Consider the following 27,624-nt stretch of genomic DNA (forward strand, 5'->3'; position numbering starts at 1 on the left):
GTAGTCCAAAACTAGACGATATGAATTGTCTGGCTTGGAGACAGGAAACAAAGGATTGTTCATTTGAGAGGTGCATGTTTCAATCACCCCCTGGTATTCAAGTTGATCTAAGATCTCCCTGACCTGTTTTTTAGCTTCTTGCTTTATGGGATACTGCCGTTGGGCAGTTGGTTCACTTTTTAATTGGATTTTGTGAGGAGGTGAATCCTCATCCCATCCTACATGATTTTTATACAATGCAGGTGCCTGGGCTACTGCCCATTTCCTTGCATATGTATATTTTTTGTGAATCGGAATGTGATTCGAGAAGGCAGGCATAATCACTTCTTCGCCACGAGGGCACTCCCTGACAAACTCCGGGGGCCAATCTTTTTCAGCTAACAGAATATCATAGCCTTTTGAGAGCTTATCCCAAAATAGACCCCTAATTTTCCTAGTCTTATCACCCTCTATACGCAATGTTATTTCGTATATTTTATGGGGCTCGCTAAGTCTGGTGTCGGCAGTTTCAACCTGAATGTATTCATTCGTGTCCACTGTCTCCAGATGACTTGTCAAGATCTTGCGCGCTATACTGATTTCTGCTGCACTGTCCAACATTGTCAATGCCCACTCCCCGTTTTTCAACTGTGTCCTCAGTATTCTCGGCATGGTTGATTACTCTAATACTGGCTACCTTCTTTTTTTGAAATTGAGATTTTTTACTCTGAGCAGGTTCCTTGTCTTTGGACTTGGTGTGCTCTCCTGTGTCTGACCGTCCTCTTCTTTCCGAATTCTGTGGAAAAGATCGAGAGGGACCTGTATCAATACTTTGATATCTATCAGGTTTTTTCAGATTATCCCTATTTCTAAGGTTATATCTTTTCTCAGAGGGCTCCCTCTGGGGAGACTGGCGTTCTCGAGTCGGAGTTCTTTCCCTCCGTCGAGGAGACCTTCCTCTGGACTGGAAAACTTTTTCCTTGGGAGTGGATTGTTTATTTCCATCCCAGCTCTTTTTAGGAGTGTTTGAATTATTTTTAATAAATAATTTTTCAGGATTTTCGAGCAGTTGGGGCTTTACTGGTTTCCCACCTAAGCTGTCTCTACCTAATTCTTCATAGCATTTTTCTATGATTTTTGCAAGCTCAACAGGATCTTCTATAACTGTTTCCTTCAACTTCTGGCGGATCGCCACAGATGCTGCTTCTCCACTGTTATGTTGGCTAATAATATAGCCGAGACCTGCTTGAAGTCTTTCAGTAATTTCATACCTAGATTTAAAGCGGGCTCTGGACCGTATTCATTTTGAATCTGTTTTAGCACTTCTGGTATTACCGCCATAGACGGAACACCGTGTGTTTTTGTGTAAATGGAAGCAAAGACTGTACCCCAAGTGTCGCAGTCCTCCACGTGTGGTGCGATTCCCATAGGAAGGCAGATGGTCAAGATTCTGTGTTTCTCCATAGGGGTAGTATCAGGAAATACTGCCTCTATTTGAGTGATTTTCTGTGCTAACCAGAAAGGAATTTGTTCCCGTTTTACGGGTGTTTTACCAAGACATGACTGTATGTTCTGTGGTGTAATTTTATTTGTGTTCCCCTGATGAGGGGTCAGCTGTGGTGTATTAACAGCTGGTTGGACTGTCGCAGTCCGCATTACATATTGGACTAATTGCCTATGTATTTTAATTAGTGTTTTTAGCTGTACTAACAGCTCTTCCTTAGACATTTTTACAATGTCAGGATGTGGTGTGTAGCTGGCTAGAACCGGCCACGTGGCTCCTGGTCTACCTGGTGGGCCGAGCCTAGTTATGTGATCATTGTGTTTTAGGGCGCCATTAAACCAGAGCAGGTGCTCTTGAAATTTAAGTGGAATTTCAATCTCCTCGAAAGGAGCGTACTCTTCCGGAGGTTTCTCTATTTTGTAATAGTGAAACTCTTTTGTTATAGCGTTTACCGCTGGAAAGTTTATCCATGAATAGAATACCTCTGTCTGCCGATACTCGTGAGCCTCTATCACGAAAATTACTGTACCACCGTGAAGTGTCAGTCCGTTTTCTATAAGTTTTAATGTTATAGATTTTCTTAAATGTGCCGGGATGATTATTGCACCCGGTACCGTATCGTCGGAATCCTGCTGAGTTGCATTTACTGCGGCCCCAGTGGTTCCGTTATTTTCTCCTGGCATTGTTAAAATGCAAGGTTTGCAGAGTAGGTCTCCAAGGAGACAAAGATTAGGTGCACAATATTTTGGAACACTGTATCCTTCAACGTTGAATAAACCAGAGCTTTACATAGGAATCTCTTCCTACTAAGGTCGGGCGGATTTTAACCTTTCACCCACTCCAGACGTCTATTGGAGTATTTACGGGAGAAAGGGGTCTGTGTGAAATATGCACGACTGAGTTACTCTAACGTCTTGCGTTAGTTTATCGCCTTACCAAACGTTGGGCGCCATGTAGTGTAGTTCCTAGTTTCCCACTAGGCCCTGCGCATTGGAATAACATAAACAGTAGTATCGACGTGGAACTGCGGATATTCCAGGCCTCCACTGACTATGCTAAACTTAATTGGGTGTGTTACCAACTAGCTCAGAGGTCACTGGAAACTTTCTTCTCTGCATGGGAAGTGATCAGCTTCCCTGGCACAGACAAGAAGGGATTCAGCTTTCCAACAACCGTGCAACATGACAACTTTGCTCCTCAGATCAAGAGTCAATCTCTAGGGTCGTGTGAAACAATAGACATGTATTTCACTCAGTCAGTTTAGTGCAGTTTACTTTCACGAGATGTAGAGAATAGAGAGACGGGCGTTTGTCAATAAAGGGTTAACATTTATTGAACAGTCTTTCTTCTCGTACAAGAGAAATGTATTGCCACAATTGCAAGACTTGTTATTGTAAAAAGTACGTACAGTAAGATAAGTATTGCGAAATAGAACTGTAAAAGCATTGATATGGTTTCTTAGCCATACAATGGTTTAAAAGTAATAAAACATATATACAGTCATATATACATTAGGCTAAAATACTCAACTGGTGCTTCTAACTAAGCCTACCCCAGTGTGCCTGACCTAAGCCTAACACGTGGAAGGGGAGTAAGTAAGTAGCTTTAAGTTAAGTTGGTTTTGCCAAGGTTTGCTTCAAGAATTCTCGTCTAAGGGTTTAGTCAACACCATACCTCTGAATAGAATGATGGAAGTCTGGTATTTCCTTCAGGGGGCACTCGATATCCCAGTCACCCGCGAGGGCAGACTGGAAACGCTGGAGCTGGATTTCTCTGCAGGAGAAAGGCAGCGGCTCTCTTCAGCGCGTCGAGGAAGGAGGGGGGACAGCGTCCGCGGGCAGCTGGAATCTGCTGGATGTCTTCGCAGAGGGACGGCTGTTCAGCTCCTAAGCGTACTGCACCATCGTTCGCGCTTTAGCAGCGATAATGGTATCAGTAGCTTCACCACCAAGGGGACAGCAGGCTGCAGCGACAGGGTGCTAGCTTCACCAACACGGGGTCTTGCAGACAGCTAACAACAGGCAACGAGCTCATTGCTTAAGGCAACGTTGGTAATATTTATACCTGACAGGTGCCGGGTTTGACGCAAGTTTGCTGGACATAAGACGTCAATTAAAGATGTCACTAGGAAGTGATAGCTATCAGTTGCTCATTAGAGTTCCATTACTAATCAAAACACAGCAAGCGGGGATTTCCAGGTTTGCTGAGTTTTTATCTTGTTGAAGAACTCGGAGTGTTAATCTAGGAATATCAGATAGTGACTTCTGCTCTGTCATTGCACTAATTGGTCGCAAAGGAAGTGGCAGAGAACTATGCTGGAATGTGGCTCTGTTCGTGTGAGGCCAGAGATGACTTTCTGAATATTGCACTTGAACGGTTATGCCAATATAGGGAATAAATGGATTTATAGCCGAATAGGGGCATAAGGTCACAGTATCGATCAGGAACCTAGATAAACATGCAACAAGCAGGGAAAGGTAACTATCCCACGAATGGGAATTGGATATGGAGGCGCTGAACTACATCTTCGCGGAGTGGGGAACCCCGCAGATAGACCTCTTTGCCACCAGGGAGAACGCCAAATGCCCAAGCTTCGCAAGCAGGCTTCACCAACCAGGAACCCTCGGGAATGCATTTTCCATCGCTTGGCGGAACGTGTTTGCCTACGCCTTTCCGCCATTTCCACTGATACCCAGGGTCCTCAGGAAGATGTATTCGGAGCCCTGTACCCTGATCCTCATCGCCCCATCCTGGCCGAGGCAGCATTGGTACACGGAACTTCATCGCCTATCTGTCCGACCACCTCTTCGCCTACACAAACATCCGGCCCTGCTCACAATGTCCCAAGGACAGGTTCTCCACCCGAACCTGAGCCCTCTGAAGTTGTCAGCCTGGCTCCTGAATACCGCGAATTCAGCCACCTGAACATTCCGCAGGAGTGTAGAGATGTCCTCGCTAAAGCTAGAGCCGACAGCACTAATAAGACCTATTCTCTAAAATGGAAGCGCTTCTGTGTTTGGTGTGTGACAGAAGGCCTACACCCTTTCCATGTCACCCCACAGCAACTGCTACCATATTTACTGCATCTAGCGCAATCAGGCCTTGCTCATGCGTCCATCAAGGTACATCTAGCAGCAAAATCCAGGTTCACAAGAACTTCCAAGGGCCCTTCCCTGTGGGCGGACAGGCTTGTCAAACAATTCCTAAAAGGCCTATTCAGATCCTTTCCACGGCCAAGACCAATCCCTCCGTCGTGGCACCTCAACGTGGTCCTTCACCAACTGATGAAGCACCCCTTTGAACCCATCCACAAAGCGGATATCAAATTCCTTTCATGGAAGACGGCCCTCCTCCTGGCCCTAACCTCTGCCAGAAGGGTCAGTGAACTGCAGGCTCTCTCCATCCAAGATCCTTTTTTGCAATTCAGAGAGGACAGAGTCATTCTGCGAACTAACCCTCGCTTCATACCAAAAGTCCCCTCGGACTTCCACCTTAATGAGCCAGTGGTGCTAAAATCGTTCTTTCCAAACCCAACTACTACAGCTGAAAGAACACTGCATTCATTAGATCTGACGAGACGTCTCAAATTCTACATCGACAGAACACAACACTTCAGAAAGTCATCCCAACTCTTCGTTGCCTTTAGCAGACCAAGGAAAGGCATGCCCCTGACGAAACAAAGTATATCAAGGTGGATCTTTTCAGCGATAACTTTCTGCCATGACAAGGCTGGACGGCCTTTGGAATCACGAGTCAAAGCCCATTCCACGAGAGCCATGTCCACGTCTGCGGCACTTTTTGCTGGAGTGCCAATTCTGGACATTTGTAGAGCGGCGACCTGGAAGTCCCCGCATACCTTCACCAGGCACTACTGCTTGGAAACTGAGCTGACGAGGGATGCAGCAGTGGGCAGAGCAGTGCTTCGCCATCTATTCCAGTGAGGTGAGCCTTCTTACATCCCACCATCCTTTACTGGTATGCACATTTCTTTATTCCTAGATACTACATGACATTGTATGTTGGTGATTTGCAGTCGCAGATATGTATTATCTTCAGACTCGTATATGATGTACCATCACAGAATGTGCATAATGTATTGCTTGCTACTCTGATTCAGGCATGTGAATCTATGAAAGACACCCAAATACTGGATAAGAAATGCATTACTTACCTGTAACTGCAGTTATCCAGTATTAGTGTCTTTCATAGATTCACATGCACCCTCCCGCCTCCCCTGGAAGGACTCACCTATCTCTCTAACAAGTTTACGCCTAACTAGCTTGGTGCGTACGAAAATCTGAGAGACTGAGGCTCCTGACAGGAAGGTTCTAGAAGGAGGTAGTAGCTGATTGGTTGGTTCTCTTTACTTTGGTCCTTTTTACAAAAGGACACAGATAGGCTACCAAGGTGGGACCCTTGGGCCTACTCTGTTTGGTCCTTCCTACATAAGGACTTAGAAAGGACACTAAGGTGAGGCCCTTAGGCCTATTCCTTTATATATGTCTATAGGACATTACTTTCTATATACCGGAGGCTCCCGTCTCGACGACGGGGAATGATTCAGGCATGTGAATCTATGAAAGACACTAATACTGGATAACTGCAGTTACAGGTAAGTAACGCATTTCATCCGTGACTTCCTCTACTGTTATGGGTGACGCTAGGTATTCCCTCTGGCCATCCGATAACCACGCTATTGCCACATCTTCCTAGTAGCTAAAGATCTCCGCCGACGCTATTGGTTGTGATTTATATAATGCCCCATAAGTGTCAACAAAACTGTTAAAAATGTCAAATGCTTGTGTCTGTAGCGTACCATCCCTTGATTTGATACGTAGAATGGCCGAATGTCTCCTGCCCTTGCATATTTTGGCTGCCAGTACTCTGCCAGGTCTGCCATAAGATCTAGCCGTGTGTTTCTTATCTAAATATTTTATCTCCTCGTCGACAAATGTTTGATGCTCTGTGTGGATTTGACGCAGCTCCCCCAGAAGAGTGATATCATGCGTGGTCTCAAAGGCTATCTCTAAGTCCTTCATACGTGTTTCACAGCGCTTTATTTGCTGCCTTATGTCCCTGAGTATGCCTACTGTGGTGCTCATACACACGCCATGTATCGTTGCCTTAAAGGCTTCCCACAGGAGACCCGGGTCTTCCACCACCGGTACATTTATCTGAAAGTATTCCTTGATCGCTTTATGAATGGTGTCAGCGTAAACTGTGTCTGTCAGGGCACGTGAATTGAATCTCCATTGAAAGGGGGGTGGTACGTAATTTGGGATTGTGAATTTTAACAATATGGGGTTATGGTCTGCGATTGTTCTAGGGAGGACATGTAAGTCCTGTGCCCACAGTGTAATATTATCCGTGCCCAGCCAGTAATCGAGACGTGAGCAACTTTTGTGAATAACAGAGATATGCGTTGCACCCGGTATGTTAGGGTATCTGTGTCTCCATAGATCCGTCAACGATACATCTTTCAACATCTGAAGGAGTTTTGCCCTCGCCTGTGTATGTGATTCGGAGGAAGTTAAAGAGCGATCTGTATTGTCCACGAAAGCCACATTCCAGTCGCCGCCGCATATGATGTGTGTGTCTGTTAGTGTCTGTATATGCCCCCACAGCTCTTGAAAAAATTCTGGTGTATCCACATTTGGACCGTACACATTAAGCAACGTTAATCTTTGCCCACGCAGTGTGCCTGTCACAATAACATATCTACCATTTGAGTCCTGTATAACCTGTTGTGAAGTTCATGCCCTTCCGAATCAGCGTTATCACCCCTCTTGAGTATGATGAGTAATTGGCTGTATAGGACGATTCCGCCCAGCGCTTGCCTATGGATTGATGTGTGTTAGGTGCAATGTGTGTCTTTTGCAACAAGGCCACGTCTATATCCCATCTGTTTAAGTAGGCAAATACCGGTCTTATTTTCTTGGGCTGTGTGAAACCCCTAACATTCCACGTGAGGAAATTTACATGATTTCTACTCGTACCACTAACCCCTTGTGTCATTGATAGGGCAAAGATAGATAATCCATCAGAAAAGTACAAGCATGAACAGGACCAGTAGACATTTCAATGCGTGTGTTCGCAAGTGTCAGAGTAACCATCTGCCGCATAACAAGAAATAGATTGACATATTCCAGTTGTCTTGGTCTCACAACATTAACAATACCTCAACCCCTCCCTCCCCCACCCACTCCAGCAACCCAAACCTGCCGAAGCCATTTACCCTTCAGAACTAAACCCTTTAACATAGCTAGTCCCTCAACAATTCCCATCTGAACAGAACTCTTTTGGGGAACACCCTTGTAGAGGACCGCTTGGGGCACAACTCAGCATCCAACTTAATGGATGTGGACGACTCAAATAACATTTGTGTTACTCCTACGCGTTTCTTCTGGATGCCCCAGTGCCTCTTACGCCCAACACATACCTGTTCATAGCCTGTGAATTGCATCAAACGCTACATTATTGCAATATCGCTCTTAGTGAAGTCAGAAGTAAGTTAGGACTGATATGCAAAGTTGCCAATAGTGTTCATGGGATTTAACAGCCTGTTTCCCGCCCAGTGCAAACGTTATCCCTTTTAACCCACGTATTGCTAATGCATCTTGACACGTGTGTATCTCCCCACAACAAAGGGCCACAATGAGTTCGTCACACTCCACAGGTCATGCCGCGTCATAGGTGATGATCGTGAGGGGTAGTTGTTCTGATATGGCTACGTCGATTGCCGCTAGTAATTCATGTGTTATTTCTTGAATTTGTCTGCCCTTTATGAAACCCTTCTGATCCTGATCAATCAGATTCGGCATTAGCTTTGATAGTCTTTTCGCTATTATGTTCATAAACAGTTTATAGTCGCAATTAAGTAGAGATATTGGTCTGTAGGACTCACAGGTTTTTGGATTTTTCCCCGGTTTTAATATAAGACTTATTGTGGCGTCGTTCCATGAATCAGGGATTTTTTCATGCTCCACGTAAATCTTATTCATGATTTTTGTCAAGTGATTAATTAAAGGCTCTTTAAAAGCTATATAAAATTCATTAGGTAGGGCGTCCGGTCCTGCCGCTTTACCCTTCTTTAGACTACCTATGGCAGATCTAACTTCCTCAGATGTTATATCACTATTTAAGAATACGACTTCCTCTTCCGTTAATTTTGGCATTATTATTCCTTCTAGATATTCCTTAATGATCTCAGTTGTTGGATTTGTATCCTCTTTGTATATTGTTGAAAAGAAATCTGCAAATGTTTGTCTTATTGCGGAGTCGTCTTCACATAAGGCTGATTGATCTTTGGTATACACGGATAATATAGTATTCCTTGTCTGGTCTGTTTTCAACTTCCAGGCTAACATTTTCTCGCAGCCTTCCCCATATTCATGTTTAGCCAATTTACTGTTCTCCCATTTCTCTTGCACTATATTCTCCAAGTAATCTGTTACGGTCTCTTTTAACTTACATATCCTCTCAGTTAGTTTTTCTTTAGAAATCGGTGGTGGGCTGGCTCCCAGTTGTGTTTCTGTTTCCTTAATTTCTGTCTCCAAATTTTTTATGTCGGTTTTCCTTCGCTTATTTTTATGTGCACCCAAACTAAGTAGATGACCTCTTATTACTGCTTTGTATGCGTCCCATTTAATTCTCTCGGAGGATTCTTCACCATTGTCTGCAAAGTAATTCGTTGTCGATTTTAACAGTAAATCCACACTTTCATTCGTTGTTAGAATTGATCGATCCAGAGTCCATCTAGTCGGGGTTAAACTTTGTGTTAGTGAGAGTTTTAATTGGACTGCCGAATGATCCGATAAGTGAGCTGGTTGATGTTCAATGCTTTTGACCTTATCTCGAAGTGAGTTGCTTATTAAAAAGAAATCTATCCTAGATTTATGTCCTAATTTTTTATTGTGAAAAGTAAACGGGTATGCTTTTTCACCTTTTTGTATCCACATATCATCCATGTTTAGATCTCTTTTAAATATCCCTAACCATTCCCTCATCTTTGAATTCCTTTGTTTAGAAGGAGGTTGCCTATCTACGGTCGGGTCTAATATTATATTATAGTCTCCTCCTATGATTATTGGGACTGTGGATGTTATTAATTCTGAGTATAATTTCTTAAGTGTCGCCGGGTCATCAATGTTTGGGCCATAATATCCTGCTATCATAAGTGTGGAGCCTTCTATTCTAATTTTGGCCGTTGCCCATCTTCCCTTTCTATCAACCTCTTCTGATTCCAGTTTAGCATTCAGAGATTTTTTTATGATAATTGCCACTCCTTTTATATTGCAATCTTGTGATGTATGAATGCTTGAGCCAATCCAGTGTGAGTTTTTCACAATTTGAGACCACTCTGATTTTATTAAATGAGTTTCTTGAAGGATAATTATCTCACTTTCTACCTCTTTCAGATACTCCAAGATTATTCTTCTTCTTTTGGGAGTTCTAAGACCGTTAACATTCCATGAGAGTATTTTTCTCATCTTTTCTTTCGCCATTCCGTTTTAGAAAGAAAATTTGATTAAAAGAAATAAAAAGAAAAATGGACCATCCTTGTCCCCATCAAAAACCTTTGTTTACCAAATTTGAGGTTATTTTTTTGTTTTTTTCCCTATTTTGCTCCCCACCCACTTGTAGTTGTATCTTACATGTTTACTGTACAGTGCAGGCAAAACATCCCACCCTGAGGAAGCCTCCCTTCTTCTTTTTTCAGGTGGTATTTTCCCACCCTTTTCGTGCTCCGCGACGCCAGCCATTTTATTGCATATTAAGTGATTGTTATGCCTACACATTCCCCTTTCATTTAAATTTTTTTGCCATTTTAGATCAGTTTCAAATTTTGTTGCCAAAGAGTTGTTTAAGTTTCTCCTACTATTTCATTAGACTTGATTCATCTTGTCGATTTCAATTTGGTCTTTTATTAGCTGGATGAGGTTTTCTACCTCTTTCGGCTCTCTTAGATTGTGCATTTTGTTTCTCCACATTATTCTTAAAGCAGCTGGAAATTTCAGTTGGACATTTGCTCCCAGGCTTTTTAATTCTTGCATGTATTGCCCCAGCTCCCACTGTCTATCTTGCGTAGCCTTGCATATATCAGACCTGACGCGAAATGACCAGTTGTCTTTATTAAAAGAACCGCTTTTTAGTCCCTCATTGAGTAATCTTTCCTTCAGAGAATAAGTCCTGAAGTTTATTAGAATTTTCCTTGGGGCTTTTCGGTCTTTACTTTTTCTGAAGGGATCCCTATGTACTCGCTGAATGTCTGTTGATAACTCACAGTCCTTTGCCCAGGGAAAGAACTCCTCCAGCAAAGATATAACATATGATTTTATATCTGACCCTTCCAAATTTTCAGGAATGTTCAATAGTCTGAGGTTATTGCGTCTTCCTTGATTCTCCAGGGATTCAAGTTTTTCTTTGATGACCCTCTCACTGTCTTTTATCTGTCGTATCTCTCTTTGGTTTGCATCTACTTTTTTGATTAAAGAGCCAATCTCATTTTCCACAGCCGTTACTCGTACTCCTAAATCGTTCAATTTCTGGTCAAGGTTTTCGACTACTTCTTGGATTTTAGATTGATTCCCTTCCGATATAGAGAATTAATTTCTCTCTCATTTCCCCCAAGATTTTGTCCATCATTTTGTCCAAGCATGCCCCCATTATTTCTTCCATCTTACTTACACCTGTCTGATCCATATCCTGCTCTGTGTCTTGCTCCCCTAGCCTTAATTTTTGCCGGTCTGCATCCTTTTCTTTTTTAACTTGTTGCGCTTCTGCTCCCCCTTGTTGTTCTTGTGGGGTTATATCTGCTTCGGGTTCAGCTTCAGTCTCTTTGCCTGTGTGTTGTCATTGAATTACTCATTATTGTTTTTAACATTGGTTGGTGTAGTGTCTGTAGTGATTCAACTGAAGTTAGGGAGACTTTCTGTTGTATACCTTCTTTTTCTTCCTCTTCTTCTTCTGTGCTTACTTCCAAGTACTCTAGAGCAGGTATCTCTTCTTCTTCGTTCTCACCAGTAAGTTCTTTATCCTTGCCTCCACTTTCGCCTGGGGTTGACGTGGATGTAAATGTTGAAGTATTCTCAGCTATAGTCTCCGCCGTGGGTTGTCCACCTCGTATCTGCAGTACTTGTTGCACTTTAAAATACTCTGGCTGTAAACAAAGGCTTCAGGGAACCGGAGGGGATTTCAATCCCCTTGCGCTCCGTGAAAGCTTTGTTTTATTTCTTAGAACATTCTGCCCTCTAGTGGCAGAATTTTGTAATGCCATATAGCCCTTCGTAGCAGGGCTATACCGGCAATCAAAGTCCTGCTGCCTTGTTAAAGTCCCTCGCCTTCTGCCTTTAACGCTGCAGCGAGCCTTTAATAGCCGGTATAAACTTTCCCAACACCCCATTATCCCACTCCCCTACCAATCGGCTCACTCCTGTACTTATCAACATAGTGTTCCGTCATGCGTGCTCTTTTGGGTCATCACGTCTTAACAAATACTTTTAGTGCTTGATTCCTTAATGGGTAGTGTTGTTGAGGAGGACTGCACCACACTGCATGGACTCAGTGACTCATGGAAGATGGGACAACACTCACTAGGGCCCAAAGGGTCTGCAAGATATTTAGCCTTTAGTGTTCCCAATATCTGGTCCCAGTCCAGGGAAATGGGAGTTTTGCGCACCCCACGTAAATCCTCTCTTCTTATGATGGCGCTTTCCACCCCTCCCCACCTGACCATCTCTGTGTGCCATGTGTGTAATGGGGGAGACGACTTCCACTTCATTGTAATAGCTTGTTTCGCTATAAGGATAGTCATATCTGGAAATGTATACTGTGTTCTCTGTTTTTTCGGGCGAGTGTGTAGACCTAGTATACAGCTATCGGCCGTGTCCCAAACGGAGGTGCCTGTCGTATCCTGAAATACATACCCTACCATCGACCAGAATCCCCTCAACCGTGGACAGTTCCATAACATGCGTAGAATATCAGCATCCACCAAATTGCATCTAGGACAACTGATTTGTGCATCTGGGTATATACAGTTGAGGCGGTGTGGGTTAAGGTATGCCCTATGGAGAATTAAGTATTGGATATATTTTAATTTGCCATTTCAGGACACCTTTTTGGGGAACTCAAGTGCATATGCCCATTCTTTAACCGTCATTTCTTTACTGAGGTCTCTTGCCCATTTTTCCCGTAAGGGCACCAAGGAGGCTCCAGCATGCATTCTAAAGCTCCTATATAACCAGTGGGTTAGGTGTCCGCCCTTACCCATCAGATAGATTGCATGCACCAGGCCATGTGTGGGGGATTCGTTCCCATTCAGGGACCAGTGTTTCTTTACATAATGAGCAATGGTAGCGTGTATCATGAATAATGTGTGGAGAACTCCCTGAGTATGGATGAAGTTGTCGTGGTTGGCTAGTGTGCCATCTATGAAAAGGCTCCCACAGTTGTCACTCCCTCTTGTGTCCATTGTAGGATCCTTTGTTTCGTAATTGGCCCCATTGTAGTAGGTTTACCAAGTAGTGAAACGATAGGCGAGTATGGGATAGTTTGTTTGGTGTATTTCAATGTACGTTTCCAATATAGGAGCAACAAGGGAGTTTCAGGTGGCATTTTAGAGTTGGGCAAAAGCAGTGTGTGCTGGATTCCCAGTTCTAATCGTTGTGTTGTATATCTGATTTTGTTTAAGTTGTGGCCTGCTAGCCAATATGACAGCCATTGTAGTTGGCTAGCCATGCAGTACGCTTGGAAGTCGGGGGCTCCCAGTCCCCCCGCTTCTGGTCTCAGTTGTAATTTTACGAGGCTCAGCCCCCGGCATCCTATACCCCATATCAGCTCCATGAGGAGAGTATCTAGTGTACGAAAGACACTGGCCGGTATCAGAATCGGTATGTCAATAAAGTAATACAATAGTCTTGGGAGTAGCACCATCTTGGAGATGGCTATTCTCTTCATGACTGAGAGAGGTAGTGATGTCTAGAAGGATATCTGGGCACGTTGTGATCTAATTGCTTTCATGGGATGCCCTTCTAGGAGGTCCTGAGGTGTTCTATATATTTGAATACCCAAATATTTGAAGGTTTGTGGTGCAACCAACAAATCAATTGGCCCGAAATGGAGGGGTTCTGGATCCTCCCTATATTGCATAAAGAATGCGTGTGATTTCGTAGCGTTAATTGCCAGACCCGAGACGCATTGAATTTGCTGAAATATAGTAGGAATAGGCTCTAGATCTACTGTTAGGTCTTTAATATACAGTATAAGGTCGTCAATGTATGCCGACACTATGTGTTGTTTCTCCTAGTAAAATACCCTTGTTTGCAGTATCTCTCCGGAGTCTAATGAGTAGAGGCTCTAAGGCTAATACAAATAATATTGGTGACAGAGGACAGCCCTGTCTTGTTCCCCTTGTCACCGGGTAGGGGCGAGATATGAGGTATCCAGTATGGGCCCGGGCAGTGGGTGCAGTATATAACAGTTCGACACACTTCATATAACCAGGAGGTATGCCGAATCTGTCCATAAGTGTAAACATATATTCCCAATTTAGCGTATCAAACGCCTGTTGGAGGTCAAGAGAGATGCAGCCAGTGTCACAGGAGATCTTGACGGCTGCTTCCATAACCTAGTGTGGGCGCCTTATATTCAGGGAGGTATTGCGACCTGGGATTAATCCACACGGATTCTCGTGTATGAGTTTAGGAAGGTATGGGAAAGCCGGCCGACCAGAATCTTACTAAGTATCTTATATTCAGTGGATCATAAAGAAAGAGGGTGATATCCTGACATGTCTCGCAGGTCTCTAGTTGGCCTGGGGATATGACTAGGGCATGCATGGTGTTTAGTGGGAGGGACTGGGCCTCCTGTGCCTCATTGTATAGACAGGCAGGTTGCAGTGTTAGATTGTCTGCAAAGGTATGATAAAATTCCGCCGGTAAGCTGTCTAGGCCAGGGTTGTTATTGCAAGGGAGTTCCTTGATGGCTGCCTTGATTTCGGCCCCCGTAATTGGGTCATCCAAGTCCTCCTGGGCATTTTCTGTCAATTTAGGGTATGTCCGTCCTTCTAAGAACGTGTCTATCTGCTCCGGCAGTGCATGAACTGGGGCGCTGTATAACCTCTCATAATAGTCACTAAATGCAGTGTTGATTTCTGTCTGTGTATACACTTTGGTGCCATCCTGAAATGCCACTTCTGGTATTGATATAGGGTGGGGCTCATCTAGTAGCAGACGGGCCAATAGGGTGGCTGATTTTTCTGCTTCAGCGTTTGTGTGTTGGGTGTAAGCTCGGTAGTCAACGAGGCGTAAATCCTCAAGGAGTTCGGTATGTCGAATTCTCCCCTCCTGTAGGTGTTTTTGATTGGAGGGATCGGTATTCGCTTTCCGCTCCAACTCTTGTAGGGAATCTTCGAGTGCCGTAAGACTATTGTTAATTTCTTGTCAGGTGCCTACTGTTGCTCCCATGGATGCACCTCCTAACAGTCTTAAATGCATCCCATTCTATTAAATGAGGTGAGGCTGAGTTTGTATTTTCATTAAAGTAATTGGCGATCGTCGTGTCCTATTTATCTCGGAAGACCGTGTCTTCCAACATCTGTGGCCATAAACTCCAGCTCGGGACTGGGGAAGGATTTCAAGTGGATTGTGGTCAGATAAGGTTTTACCCAAGTACTTAGTTTGGGATATTTGAGGTGTGATAGATGAAGAACAGGATATTCTATCTAGTCTAGTCTGCATTTAGTGTGTTGGAGAATAGAAAGAATATTCGCGATAGGTAGGGTTTTGGAAATGCCACACATCTTTGATCGCCCACCCCTCTGACCAAGCCCGCAGAAACTCTGTATTTTTATTGGAAACAGCTCCTCGAACCGGCGGGTGGGAGCAGTCTAGATGTATATCAAGAGTGGAGTTCTAGTCCCTTCCCAGTACCCACGGGATATCCGCCCAGTCCGCTAGTATTGTTTTCAAGTTGGTAAGGAATTTATCCTGTTCATAATTCGGAGCATATACACTTACTATGTGTATCCTGTCAAATGTCCCATGGAGCACCGTGTATCTTCCCTGTGCATCTGTTCGCTGTTCTATTTTCATGAACGGTACTCTGTGTCTGACCCATATGAGTGCACCTCTCGTGAATGCACAGTATGATGTAGTGAATATCTGGCCTCTCCATTTTTTACATAGTTTAATTATCTCCGAGTCAGTTAAGTGGGTTTCCTGGAGGAAGGCTCTGTATTTTCCTTCTGTTTAATTGGGCATGGATCCGGTGTCCTTTGTGCACTGAGCCCATCCCGCTAACATTCAAAGTTAACACTTTATATTTTCCAAACACCGCCATATATGCATCTGGTCATAAGTACTGTAGCAGCCCCGATATACACAACATCTATTATATGTTACAAAACTTGGAGTGAGTCATTTCCCCAAAAAGTACACAGCAACAAAAAATTCCAATACTAGGACTAGCATTAAAGCTTTACTCGTCCAAACATTAAGCAAAACAATCTGAAGGTCCAATCGGCTAACTAATGCAGAAACTGCAGGGGGGGGGTTGCTTCCTGGACAGAGCATAGAACCTTCGTTCTGGACTGAGCTCCACGCTTATCAGGGCCCTTGTCACATGTAGGAAAATATGGGGCACCTAGGGGGGAGGTAAACATTACAAGGCACATTGACAAGATCTTACTTCTCTCCATCGTTGACTCTTGTTGGGATGTGGTATGAATCATCTTCGTTGACCGAAAATTCTCAGCCAAACAGTGTCTGCACTATTTGCGGGGTGATCAATGGAAACAACGGGTCATTACTGTCAGTCAGAATGTATCAAATCACCTGAGTGTTCAGAAGAGGATGGCGGATTGGTTTCACGCATGGCAGCCGCTGTGGCCAGCGCCGACTCCTGACCCAGCAGAACCTGCTCCGGGGACGGGTTCTTTGCTGCGATTCTGCAGGAAGATCTGGTCTGTCGTGTTCTCTGACCCAATTTCTGTTGTTGACCCTGTTGTTTCTTCTGGTCTACATTGGCCAGAAATTGGGGGGAGAGGGTAATTTCCAGCCAATAGTTTGCCGCCTCTGGGCTGTCAACAAAATAGAAATTCTGCTCATGCAGGATTTTCAGACGAGCTGGGAACAGTAGAGCATATTTAAGGTTTAATGCTTGAAGTTTTTTTTTCAAAGGGAGATAAGCACGCTGCCTTTGAACCAGAACTGTGTAATCGGGATACAGGGAAATCCAGTGGTTTTCGTATTAGATGGGCGCTCTTTATCTGGCCGTCTGGAGCAGGAGGAGATCGCGGTCCTTGTAGTTCAGGATACTGGCAACTATTGTTCTTGGTTGTGCTCCAACTGTCGGACGACTGGGTGGGATCCGGTGTGCCAGTTCCACACAGAAGAGAGGCGACAATCCTTCCTTTGCTATCTGTTCTCGTAGCCACTGCTCCATGAATAGTGTTGCACTTGGACCCTCCGAGCGTTCCGGGAAACCCAGCACACGGATATTGTTGCGGCGAGCCCTGCCCTCATCGTCCTTTGCTCTGTCCTGTAAGTCAGCCAACAGGTTTTGTATTTGGGTAATTTTCTCGGAGTGTTCTTTGTGTTTCGGTAAGAGGTCCGTCAGAGACTGTTTATTGTTTTTGAGTTCAGCAGATAACTTCTCATGATCAGCCTTCAGAAGGGTAAACCCAGTGGACCGGAAACGTATGTGTTGTTCAATAGATTTGCAAGAGTCCTGTATGTCCTGTAAGATTAAGTCCAGTTTGTATGGAGGGATCTCCTCGTTAGTCGTGGGACACACCTGATCGAGGATGATTGCAAAGTTATGTACGTTTCCCCCTGGGTCTGTTTGTTAACAGGTGGCATCTCCGATGTCTTGCCTTTTGTTCTCTGGGTGAACAATGAAGAGGTGTGTTATCCCTGTGCACTCGATGCTCAACAGTTTTTTGTGGTGAGTACACGTGTATACGAAATGCGCTCTGGTCGTCGCACGTAGTCAGGTCGTGCCTTTCGATGCAATGTCAAGTATTGAGGGTAGGATCACCTATCCTCTAGGCAGAGCGCAAAATCAACTGAGAAACATTAAGGTTTCTTATCTGAGTTCTGTAAATTTTAATTTCATCATATGAATTTTTCAAGTATGGATTAGGACATCATGTATCAAAAGAACTTCTTTGCGTGAATAATTACATTCTTATATCGCAATGTTGGTAATTACATATCAAATTCAATTCACCCAATGCATTTCGGGTCATGCAACCGTGACCCTTCGTCAGGGGTCTGAAACAAGGGACAAACAGGACCAAATTAGTGACTCCGTTTACATATGTGAATAATATTAAGGCAAACAATAAACACACCATACTGCCACATTCGATCCCAAAGTACCGTGTCTTAGCGGTGATGAAGTAAACAATGAAAAGGTGCAGTGCCGAGAATACCAGTTTGAATCAACCCAGTGCTGAAGAAAAACGTGTGTTACATACAACCGAGTGAATTAGACCGGATAATCCTAGTGTGTGCTCAGTGACTGAAACAAACTATACAGAGCTATAGCAGAAAGTCTAGTAGAAGATAACAGCGAAGAGTGGAAAAACACCCAACTCGAGTACTTACGAGAAAACGGACGCCTCCGCGTCTCTAAGAAATCTATCGAATGTGCGCGGTACACCAAAGATGACTATCATAGGCTAGAAGCCAGTCATGTGATCGGAACATTGGCCAATGCCTGAACGGGTGACGGTAACAGCCCCCACGATGTGATGTGAGTGTCAGTGCTTCACGATAAGGAAGTGCAGGACGTGCCGAGATGGTGGAAAAGTGTAAACAAAACAATGGTAATAAAACACGGTACGGACAGTATATCAGTGTATGATCATGGATCGGGTAGAGAACAACATCATAAATGTAAACAATGTAAGCACTAGCAGGTGGTAATCATAAACGAGACAATGAAACATATGAGCATTCGCAGGCCAGGGGGACCAGGGTTACTCAAAAGTCAATGTTAAATAGATACTCAGTCATAAAAAGCAAGAATGTTCCACCCGATCATTCAAACCCACTGGATGGCTGGAATTCAATTTTTTGATCCAGTAAAATTCTGCTCTTAATCTTTGTTTCACCGGATCCATGTCTTGGCGTTGTGAGATAGTCTAGAGAACCATGAATTTTAGTTGGGAAATTTGGTGACCAGCTTCTTTCCAGTGACATGCTAAAGAGGATTTAACATTCGCAAGTCTGATGTTACTTTTGTGTTCTGTGATGTGAACTTTAATTTTGCGTTCAGTTTGTCCAACATATATTTTGCCACATGGGCATTTGATGGTATAGATGCAATAAGAGGTGTCACAAGTGCTAGAGTGATACAATTCAATAGGATAACCTTTGGTAGGATGCATAAAGATTTTGCCTGTGATCACATTATTGCAGTGAATGTAGTTTAAACATTTTAACATCCCTTTCCATTTTTCATCACACAAACTGTTTTCTGCTTAACACTTTTTGCTTTGGGTTCTAGTAAGATGTCTCTGTTGAGTTTTTGAACTTTTTCCAAAGCAGTTTGTAAAATGTTTGGCGGATAACCTCTCCGTTCATACTTAACTGTTTGTGCCTTTAATGATGTCTGCAAATCTTCATCGCTTGACGTGATCCTTTTGAGTCTAATGTATTGGGAAGTAGGAAGATGTTTTTTCAGTGGATCTGGATGGAAACTTTGAAATAAAAGACTCGCGTTTCTGTCTGTGGGTTTATTAAACACTTTGGTTCTGATAACATTGTTGACTAGCATTACTTGTACATCCAAAAATGCAATGGATTCTTTGGCGATAGTATGTGTGAACTTGATTCTTTCATTGTGAGAGTTTAGTGTCTCGATGTTCATTTCCAATTGTTCTTTTGATCCTCGCCAAATTAAAAAGATGTCATCTATATAGGGTTTAAACATGATTAAACATTCAGTCCAAGTATGATTGCTTAAGATGTGATCAGTCTCGAATTTGTGCATGAAAATATTGGCGTATGAGGGCCCCCCCCCCAAAGCCCATAAAAGTACCATTGCATTGGTTTAAAAATTGGCCTTTCCATTCGAAATAACTGTGATATAATGCAAATTGCATTAATTCCAAGATCAACACTTTTTGGTGTTCTTCAACGTCGGTGTTCAGTAAACACCATTGCAGAGCTTCAATGCCCTCGTTATGAGGGATGGATGTATACAACGCGGTAACGTCGATGGTACATAGCCAGTATGTACACTCTTGTTGTAAAACTGCAGTTTTCAACAGGTTCAAAAATGCGGTGGTATCCTTAATGTATGTCTCACCATTTTGGACAATGGGTTGTAAAAATGTATCAATGAATTTTCCGATAGGTTCCGAGATGGACCCACACGCGGCGACGATGGGTCTGAATGGAGGATTGGTGGGATCCTTGTGGATCTTGGGCAACATATATAGTTGCGGTCTTCTGGGATATTTCAGGATGAAACATGAATGTTTTCTGACTGATCCACTTCATGTCCAATGCGTGATCCAATATTTGTTGCAACACTTGTTGGTACTCACGTGTAGGATCTCCTTCCAATGGTAGATAAATGTCCTGATTGTGAACATGGTTGTTGACGCTCCTAGTGTAGAATTCAGTGTCCATGACAATAAGGGCACCACCCTTATCTGCTTTCTGAAAGGTAAGGCTCTTGTCTTGACTCAGATTTTTAAGAGTATTCCATTCTTTGGGTGATAGGTTACTTTTGCTGGGTTTATTGAAAGAAATGTGCTGAACTTCCGACATGACTGTTCTTTCAAATGCTTCGATTGTTTTGTGCGACGTAAGTGCACAGAATGTAGTTGGCGGTTTGAAATCTTGGTCCCATGATTCTGGTGTTTGCATTTGATCACTGTCCTTAAAGAAATACCTTAGTTTCATGTTTCTGAAAAATTTGAAAAGTGAGATTTCAGTCTCACCAGAATTGGATCGGTATGTGGGTACGAATGTAGTACCTTTGTTCAGAAGTTGAATGTGTGCCTTGGTTAATTGTTTTGATGAGATGTTTATTACTAGGTTGTTTTCTGCATCTGGCTCCTGGTCCTTTTGGCTACCTCCTCTTCTGTTTCTTTTCGCCCTTCTTGCTCTTTGCTTGTTGTTGGAGGGGCATTTGCTGCCGGACTGATGTCTAAAAAAGACGGTTGTTGTGAAATGACTTGACTGGTAGAAGGTTTAGCGGTTTGTTTAGTGATCGTGCTAACAGGTGGTCTAGACTGTGCGATCTCAGAATCAGAAACAACACTTTCCTGTGAAGATGTAGTACCGGGTTTATGAGTTTGTTGCTGTGGTTACCATTTTTTCTGGTTGTATATTTCCGCCCAAGTGTACACTTCTTCGAGCTTATAGTCCAAAGTGTCTCGTGATACAAATGTAGTCCGATTGTTCCTTGCATGAACGCCAAGACCTAGTTTCCAATGACCCCAAGGTAACTTGTATGCCTCCTGTGAAAAGTTCTTACAGGCGGGGGAAGGGGTCCCAATCTATGCTCAGACGTGCCCCATGTCTTTGTCTAGTGGGTCCTGTAGAACAAGGATGGCACTTCTTAAGACTGAAACACTTGACCCCGCAGGTTCCTGGTGGCAGGTAAGTATAGCCTTGTGTCTCATATGGTGTGCTCTAGCGCTTGGCACAAGGGACTTAGTATCTCTTCTTGGCGCTCCACACAATGCACACAGGAGCGGGGCCCGTTTCCATACACTGCCCAGAGGTATTGGGGGAGGGACACCGATCACAACTCCTGCCGAGTGGCCGGGGCGCAGAGGAGACATGGCATGTGCAGGGCAACCGGAGTGCCTTTGCGGCAGCTCTGTTGGTTACAGCGGGAGAGGGGGCTCTCATCCATACTCCATGCACGTCGACGGAGTTTGGCTCTGTCCAAAGGAAGTATACCCAGGGTCCGCAGGGTTCGGCATCCCCGCCAGGTCAGCAGCCCTCAGCCTTCGTGTATCAGCTCTAGTCAGAAGGAGTTTGTTCAGTGTCAGTTCGCCTCAAAATCTTCCCCGCCTGGGAGGATGGCGTTACGTCGGCTGCTCCAGTCAGCATCACGGCAATGGGGTTCTCCCTGTTCCAAGGCGCTGGTCCCACGGGCCCGCTTCCGGTGTCCAGCAACCGGTGTCCCCAGTATTCGGCAGGTCCCAACAGGGCCTCAGTCGTCTTCCAGAGCGCTGCCACCCAGGCCAGCAGGCACAGCCAAGCCCCCTCAGCGTCCGTCGCCAGGCCAGCAGGGAGCGGCTGGTCCACCCCACAGCACCGACCGCACCAGGGGCCGTCGCTCGGGTCCACACTGCGGTGAGTTCACTAGGGTATCTCGTTGCTTCATGCTGCAGTCCGCGGCGTAGCAGCCCGCAGGGCCTGACACCCGTGGCAGTCTGTCAGGCCTCGCAGTGCAGGGCTCCACTTTGGAGCGGTATTTTCCCGTCCCAAATACAGTCTACTCGCTGGCCGACTGCGCCGCACTTCTGTACCTGTATCAGGGGAAATCGGGGTCAGATGGCCTCCGGCGCCGGTGCTTATAGCAGGATCAACAGGCCCTGCCTCGGAGCACCATTACTTTACGGCCGCCATGCTTGACGTTTAGCTCCACCCCCCCCTTCACCTTTTAATGTTCGATAAATCCAGAGTTACTTCTTCTTTGTTCAATACTGTAGTTAGGGAGGATATGAACGCTCTTGATATGATTACTTGCTGGTACCTGCCACTGCTCTATTGCTTTTGTTATTATTGAGCCCTCTCCTGACACTATGCACAATGGTCTGTCCTCCTCTGTGTCCCGTCTTGCAATAGATGAGGCAGGGACTGATGTTATTGACAAGGGGTAATGAACGCTATGACAGCAAAAAGGCTCACTTCAGTTACTTTTTTCTGTTTTTCACTTTTACCACTCTTTCACTTCCACCTCTCTTATAGCCCTTCTAGTTTATCTTCATATTCACAATATTTCTTATTTTTTTGTATCATTTGCTCTACTAATGCTACTCTCCATCTGGTATTTTCTTTTGCCACTAGCTTACCTCTTCCCACTCACTTTAATTTCTCTTATCTGCTCTTCTTATTCACATCTCTCCATCTCCTTCTCTTACTGCTCCTCTCATTCTTTCTTTAGATCTTGCTGTCAAGCTGCTCCTTGTGCCAGAGTTGTAACTCTCTAGTGTATGACGAGGAGATCATGGCAGGGTGGACACCAGACGACTCCAACCTCAAGACCACCTGTCCCTTCTGTGACCACCCTTTTGTACCCTTCCTTAACATCGAGATTACAGATTACCAGGCCCAACCAAGGTACTGCCCTGCTGGTCCTCCGGTCCCTTCACCTTCTCTGTTTTGTTGTAAATTAGTTGTGTTCTCATTGTCCATTACCTTTCCAAGCTGTGTCGTGTTGCAATTTTGTATTGTAGCCTTAGAGAATGAAATTCATGTCTTGCCACTGTAAGGCATGCTTTTACACTGTAGGTGTGGGCTAATACTTGAAGGTACTGCAGACACATTCTTTCTAGTCTCCAGGCCTCTCCCATGCTGTCTTTTTCCACCTGACTCTCTTTCTGTCTGTCTTTACCACTCCCTTTGTTTGATCCTGTATCTTAAAATCCCTTTGACTCTGTGTGTAACTGTTCAGCATTTTGTTTTGAACCTCTGTCTTCTATATACTCCTAACTTGTTTCTTTCCATCCATTTTACTGATTTTTCCTTTTCCCCTCTTTACTTTTGTCCTCTTTACCAGTCTGCCTCTAGCTGTCTTTGCCCTTACCTTTCTGTTTGCCCTTCCCCCTTACCTTTCTGTTTGCCCTTCCCCATCTGTTTGCCCCTCCCCTTCTACCATCCCCTTTTCGTTGTTCTCAGATTGTTTTGTTTGCCACTGTCTGTTGTGTTTGTCCGGCCATCTCACTGTCTTGTTGTGTCTTTTTGGCTCCCCAGAATATGGGGCTCCCCGTTCTATATCTGTTTGTCTTTTCTTTGTTCACCTCACCTCTTTGCACCACCTACATTTAATGTTACCAGGTATATTTTTCATCTTATATTTTTCTTTTGTGAAGCTTTGATAATAAATGGTAGATTGATTATTGTATTTGTTTTCAGTTGCTCTGGAATGCTATCTGCTTCAGAAGAAAGCAGCGCTGCTCCAGTTCCTGGAGGTCAAGGGCCTGTGCTAAGTGACCGATACCAGTGCTTAGCCCTTGATGAAGAAGAGTCAGAAATCGGCACTGGGGTGTGTAACGGCTGCAGTGACAACATGGTAGGAGGCCCATCGGTTCAGAAGGCAGTGGTGGAGCACTGAACCTATGTTTGTTGGAGATAACTTCTACACAAGATTGAGTGGTTAAGAAACAACAGCATCTTGGCTTAAAAATGGGCTGGCAGGTCAGGCCCAGAGGTTTGCAGAAATGTGTCATTTAAGGGTCCAACCTGAGGTGATCTTCATTATGTTGTCTTTGGGGAATTCGGTTGCCAAAGTGACCCTGTTGGAGACCTAAAAAGTTGGGACAGAATCGGGCGTTGCGATTCAAAAGAATCTGTGTTATTTGCTCTTGTTACCTGCATTGCTTAATAATGTTTTAAATGTAATGTAGTGAAGATTTCTTTATAAAAAAATGACATCAGATGATTTCCCTATAACTAAGCTGTAGTATATTCTTTTTTAGCCATTACAGGCTACTGCAGTCAACATACACAAAGAAAGCTTGTAATACAGTAAAAAAAGAAAAGATGTACCTCCTTGTGCCCATGCACCTAAATCTGTTCAAAGGGTATGAGCCTTTGTGACCAGAGACATCATTCCATGACCTTTGTATTTTCCTGCAGGTTTCAGGTAGTCAGAATCCAAACTCCGAACTAGTTACTGTGCCCTATCTGAGCCCCTTGGTGCTAAGGAAAGAACTGGAGAGCTTATTGGAGAACGAAGGAGGAGATTTTTTGTCTCAGCCTGAGCTGGTGAACAGTCACCCCATTATCTACTGGAACCTGGTGTGGTACTTCCAGCGCTTGGCATTACCAAGCAATCTGCTTCAGCTTGTGATGTCTTCCAAACACGTCAGACATAGCCTTCAGGTAATGTGTTATAATCATCTACCTTTAGTTTTTTTTTAAATAGATAGGGCAATATGTGTACATTGTTCTAATATGTGATATCTTTCTGGAGCCCTCATATTTTTAAATACTTTACCAGTGTTGTGAAGACCTCAACGACATTGTAAGTATTGGTATCTGCTGCCAAGTATGTGATGCTTCTTGTAGAAATCCATTGCATCTTCCTATTTTAATTATTTCTATCACAGTCTGACAAGGTGGTATCTTGTCTATTCCTTTGCTTGTCTTCCTTTTCAAATTGTGCCAGTCTGTATAGCAGCACAGCCGCAGGTTCCAGAAGTGACATAAGAGTTTCAGTAGGGTCATATCAGTCTATTCCAGTGGTAGGTGTTCTATCTGCCTATTTCGGGTTTCTCGTGTCTGCCTGCTCCTGTGGCCTATCATCTGCTGCTGTAGTTTAAGAACTGCATCTTTAAATGTGACTCATTGGAAAAAGAATATGTGTACATCATTGAAAGATGCACTTGTGCCACAGCTCCTTGTTCCTACAGTAACACATCTCCTGGTTCTGTGGCTCCCGGAGACACACATGTTCAGTTCAAGTGGTCCCATATCTCCCTGTTGCAAGGGTGCCTGATCCCTCCGTTCCAATGGGTACCTCATCTTCAGTGTCGAGGTTTCACATCTTCCTGGTAGAGACTTGACCTTGCCTGTTCTCTAGGGATGCCCATCTTGTGTTATAAATGACACTGTTCCTGTGCCTCCACATCCCATTGTTCAAGTGGCTTCCAATAGCACCACAGCTCTTGTTTCCGTGGCACCACATCTACTTTTCTAGTGGCATCACATCTCATTTTACAATGGTACCACATCTTCCTTCTTATGGCATTAAAGCTCCTTTCCAAGGCAATTAATTTCCTTTTTGCAGCATCCTACCTCCTGGTTCCCGTGACTGCACATCTTGCTTTCATTGTTGCTAAACTGTCTCTACTAGTGGTGCAAAAGTCTACAAATCTCCGTTATATGATCTGTCAGGTAGTTTAATGCCTGCTCCATAGTTACGGCATGCCCCCCTGTTAGTCTCCACATATCACAATGCTGACATTTACAAACGTTGTAAACCAGATGCCAATGTGTTTTGTAGTTCTAATTTTTAGTGCCACCCTCATGTCATGAGACAATCACGTTTTCTGAGGTTATTTATCATTACCATCTGGTCTTTCGGTTCCAAGAATTTCACAAGCCTGTTCTGTCTTTTCCAGATTGAACCCCTCTGCTCACCACAGGATAGCCCGCAGGTTGTAGTACATTTGATGTGGGACAGCTTGACTCCAGAACCTGATGGGTGGCCTCCCCTTTTTGCTCTCTGGAGGTTACACAGTAAGTATCAATTTTTAGGGATGAGTTTTGAATTATAAGGGAGGGTTTACTGATCGATGACATTTTGCTTTTATTCTACAGGTAACATCCCAATTCGTGCTCAGTGCTGGCGGCGTCATAACCATCCTTTCACTCTTGTTTTCCTCGAAGAGATTCTGCGGCATGTGGGACTCAACGAAGTCCATAAAGCCATTTCTCTATTTATGGACACAATAGCCAACCAGCTTTCTCCTCCACGAATACAAAGGTACAACAATATCATATTACACCGCTACTTGCACCCCTTCCCAACCACTTCTTTTTCACTCTCCTATTCCTTCTCCACCTATTATACTTCCTTCTCTTCTGTCACCCCCTTCTTCTGCCTCCTCCTCTTTCATCTCCGCTACAGTTTCTGCCATTGCTACTCCCTCCATCACCTGTCCTACTTTCTCCATTATCACCTCTTCTAGTGTCTTTTTCCATCGCCACCTGATCCAGGTCCTACTCTTCATCACCACGTCATGTACCACTACTTCTATTCCTACCTCTTCTACTTCCTTTATCACCACCTCGCCTACCCCCTCTTTTTCCATCACTTCTACTTCCACGTCCTCCTCCTCATCACCACCGTATCTACATATTCTTCCATTATGACCTATTCTGCTTTATCTGCTTCCATTGTCTCTTCTTCCACCTCTTTCAAATGTGCTTATCCTGCACATCCATCACCATCTTCTCTACTTCTACCTCATCGACCACTGTTGCAGTTTTATTGCACCTCTTCTATTTCGTGTTGCACCAGAATCTATTTCTCCTCTTCCGTCAACTGACCAGTAACATCCCCTTCTTCCATCATTGCCCCCTGCTCTTTTATCACAAGCTTTTTTTTTCCAACAGCTGCTTATTTCTTTACATTCACTAAATTCTCCTGAAGTTGACGCTACAACGTGTACTGCCACAATACCATGTTTAGTTTTTTCGAACTGCATAAATCATAATAAATATCAAGACCAAACAGCTACTATTAGTAAAAGCAACCCAGAGAACACAATTGAATTACTCCGTAGCTTCCTAAGAGGTAGAAAGCTAATATGCATGGGCAATACCCACTTCATTACAGAACAATGTATTCCATGTCTGTTGGCAGCGGTAAGTAGTTTTTATCCCCACAAACGCATAGTAAGCTTTCCCAGATGGCTTGTTCATATGACAAAGAAATGCTGAAGCATTCCTTAATACAGAACACCGAATCAAGCACAAATGGGAATCATTGCAAGTTTAAAAAGAAGACAAACTAACAACAGTTACCGCTAGACAGCCATTAAATTATTAACTTGAAGGTCATGAGTAAGGATCGTCTTAAGTTCTCAATATACTGCATCACTCTGCCGCTTTGGTTGGTCATTTGTACATAACCTGTAATAACTGGAAATTTGGAACATAAAGGTTGAACTGTCATAGGATAGAAACTAGAGTGAATAATTACCTCATGTCCTTTGTGTCTTCCCTTAGCTTGTTCGTTTTCCATGACACAAAAGGAGATGTATTTGCCCAGTGTGTGTGAGTAGTTTTCTTGCTCCTTTTTCACCCTGCAAATCTAAGGACCCGAATTACAAGTTGGCTGGAATTTGGTGTGTGAATACTGGGGAGGGAATTTCCAAATACTTGGGTATCCATGCCCCAAATGCCAGCCATTTCGGGTTTTGTCCCTGGAATGGG

At 44.0% G+C, this 27,624-nt stretch overlaps 1 protein-coding gene across 2 annotated transcripts in view; it reads left to right on the top strand.

Annotated features, from left to right (window-relative positions):
• Positions 1-27,624, top strand: part of DENND4B (DENN domain containing 4B) — a 286,354-nt gene that overhangs the window by 213,734 nt on the left and 44,996 nt on the right. For both annotated transcript variants that reach the window (XM_086947548.1, XM_086947549.1), the window contains exons 22-26: positions 22,625-22,800; positions 23,596-23,752; positions 24,319-24,564; positions 25,806-25,923; positions 26,005-26,170. In XM_086947548.1, coding sequence (XP_086803674.1) covers positions 22,625-22,800; positions 23,596-23,752; positions 24,319-24,564; positions 25,806-25,923; positions 26,005-26,170 — 863 coding nt within the window. The remainder of the gene's footprint in view (positions 1-22,624; positions 22,801-23,595; positions 23,753-24,318; positions 24,565-25,805; positions 25,924-26,004; positions 26,171-27,624) is intronic.

Source organism: Lissotriton vulgaris, chromosome 12 (genome assembly GCF_964263255.1).
Source record: "Lissotriton vulgaris chromosome 12, aLisVul1.2, whole genome shotgun sequence".
NCBI classification, from domain to species: domain Eukaryota; kingdom Metazoa; phylum Chordata; class Amphibia; order Caudata; family Salamandridae; genus Lissotriton; species Lissotriton vulgaris.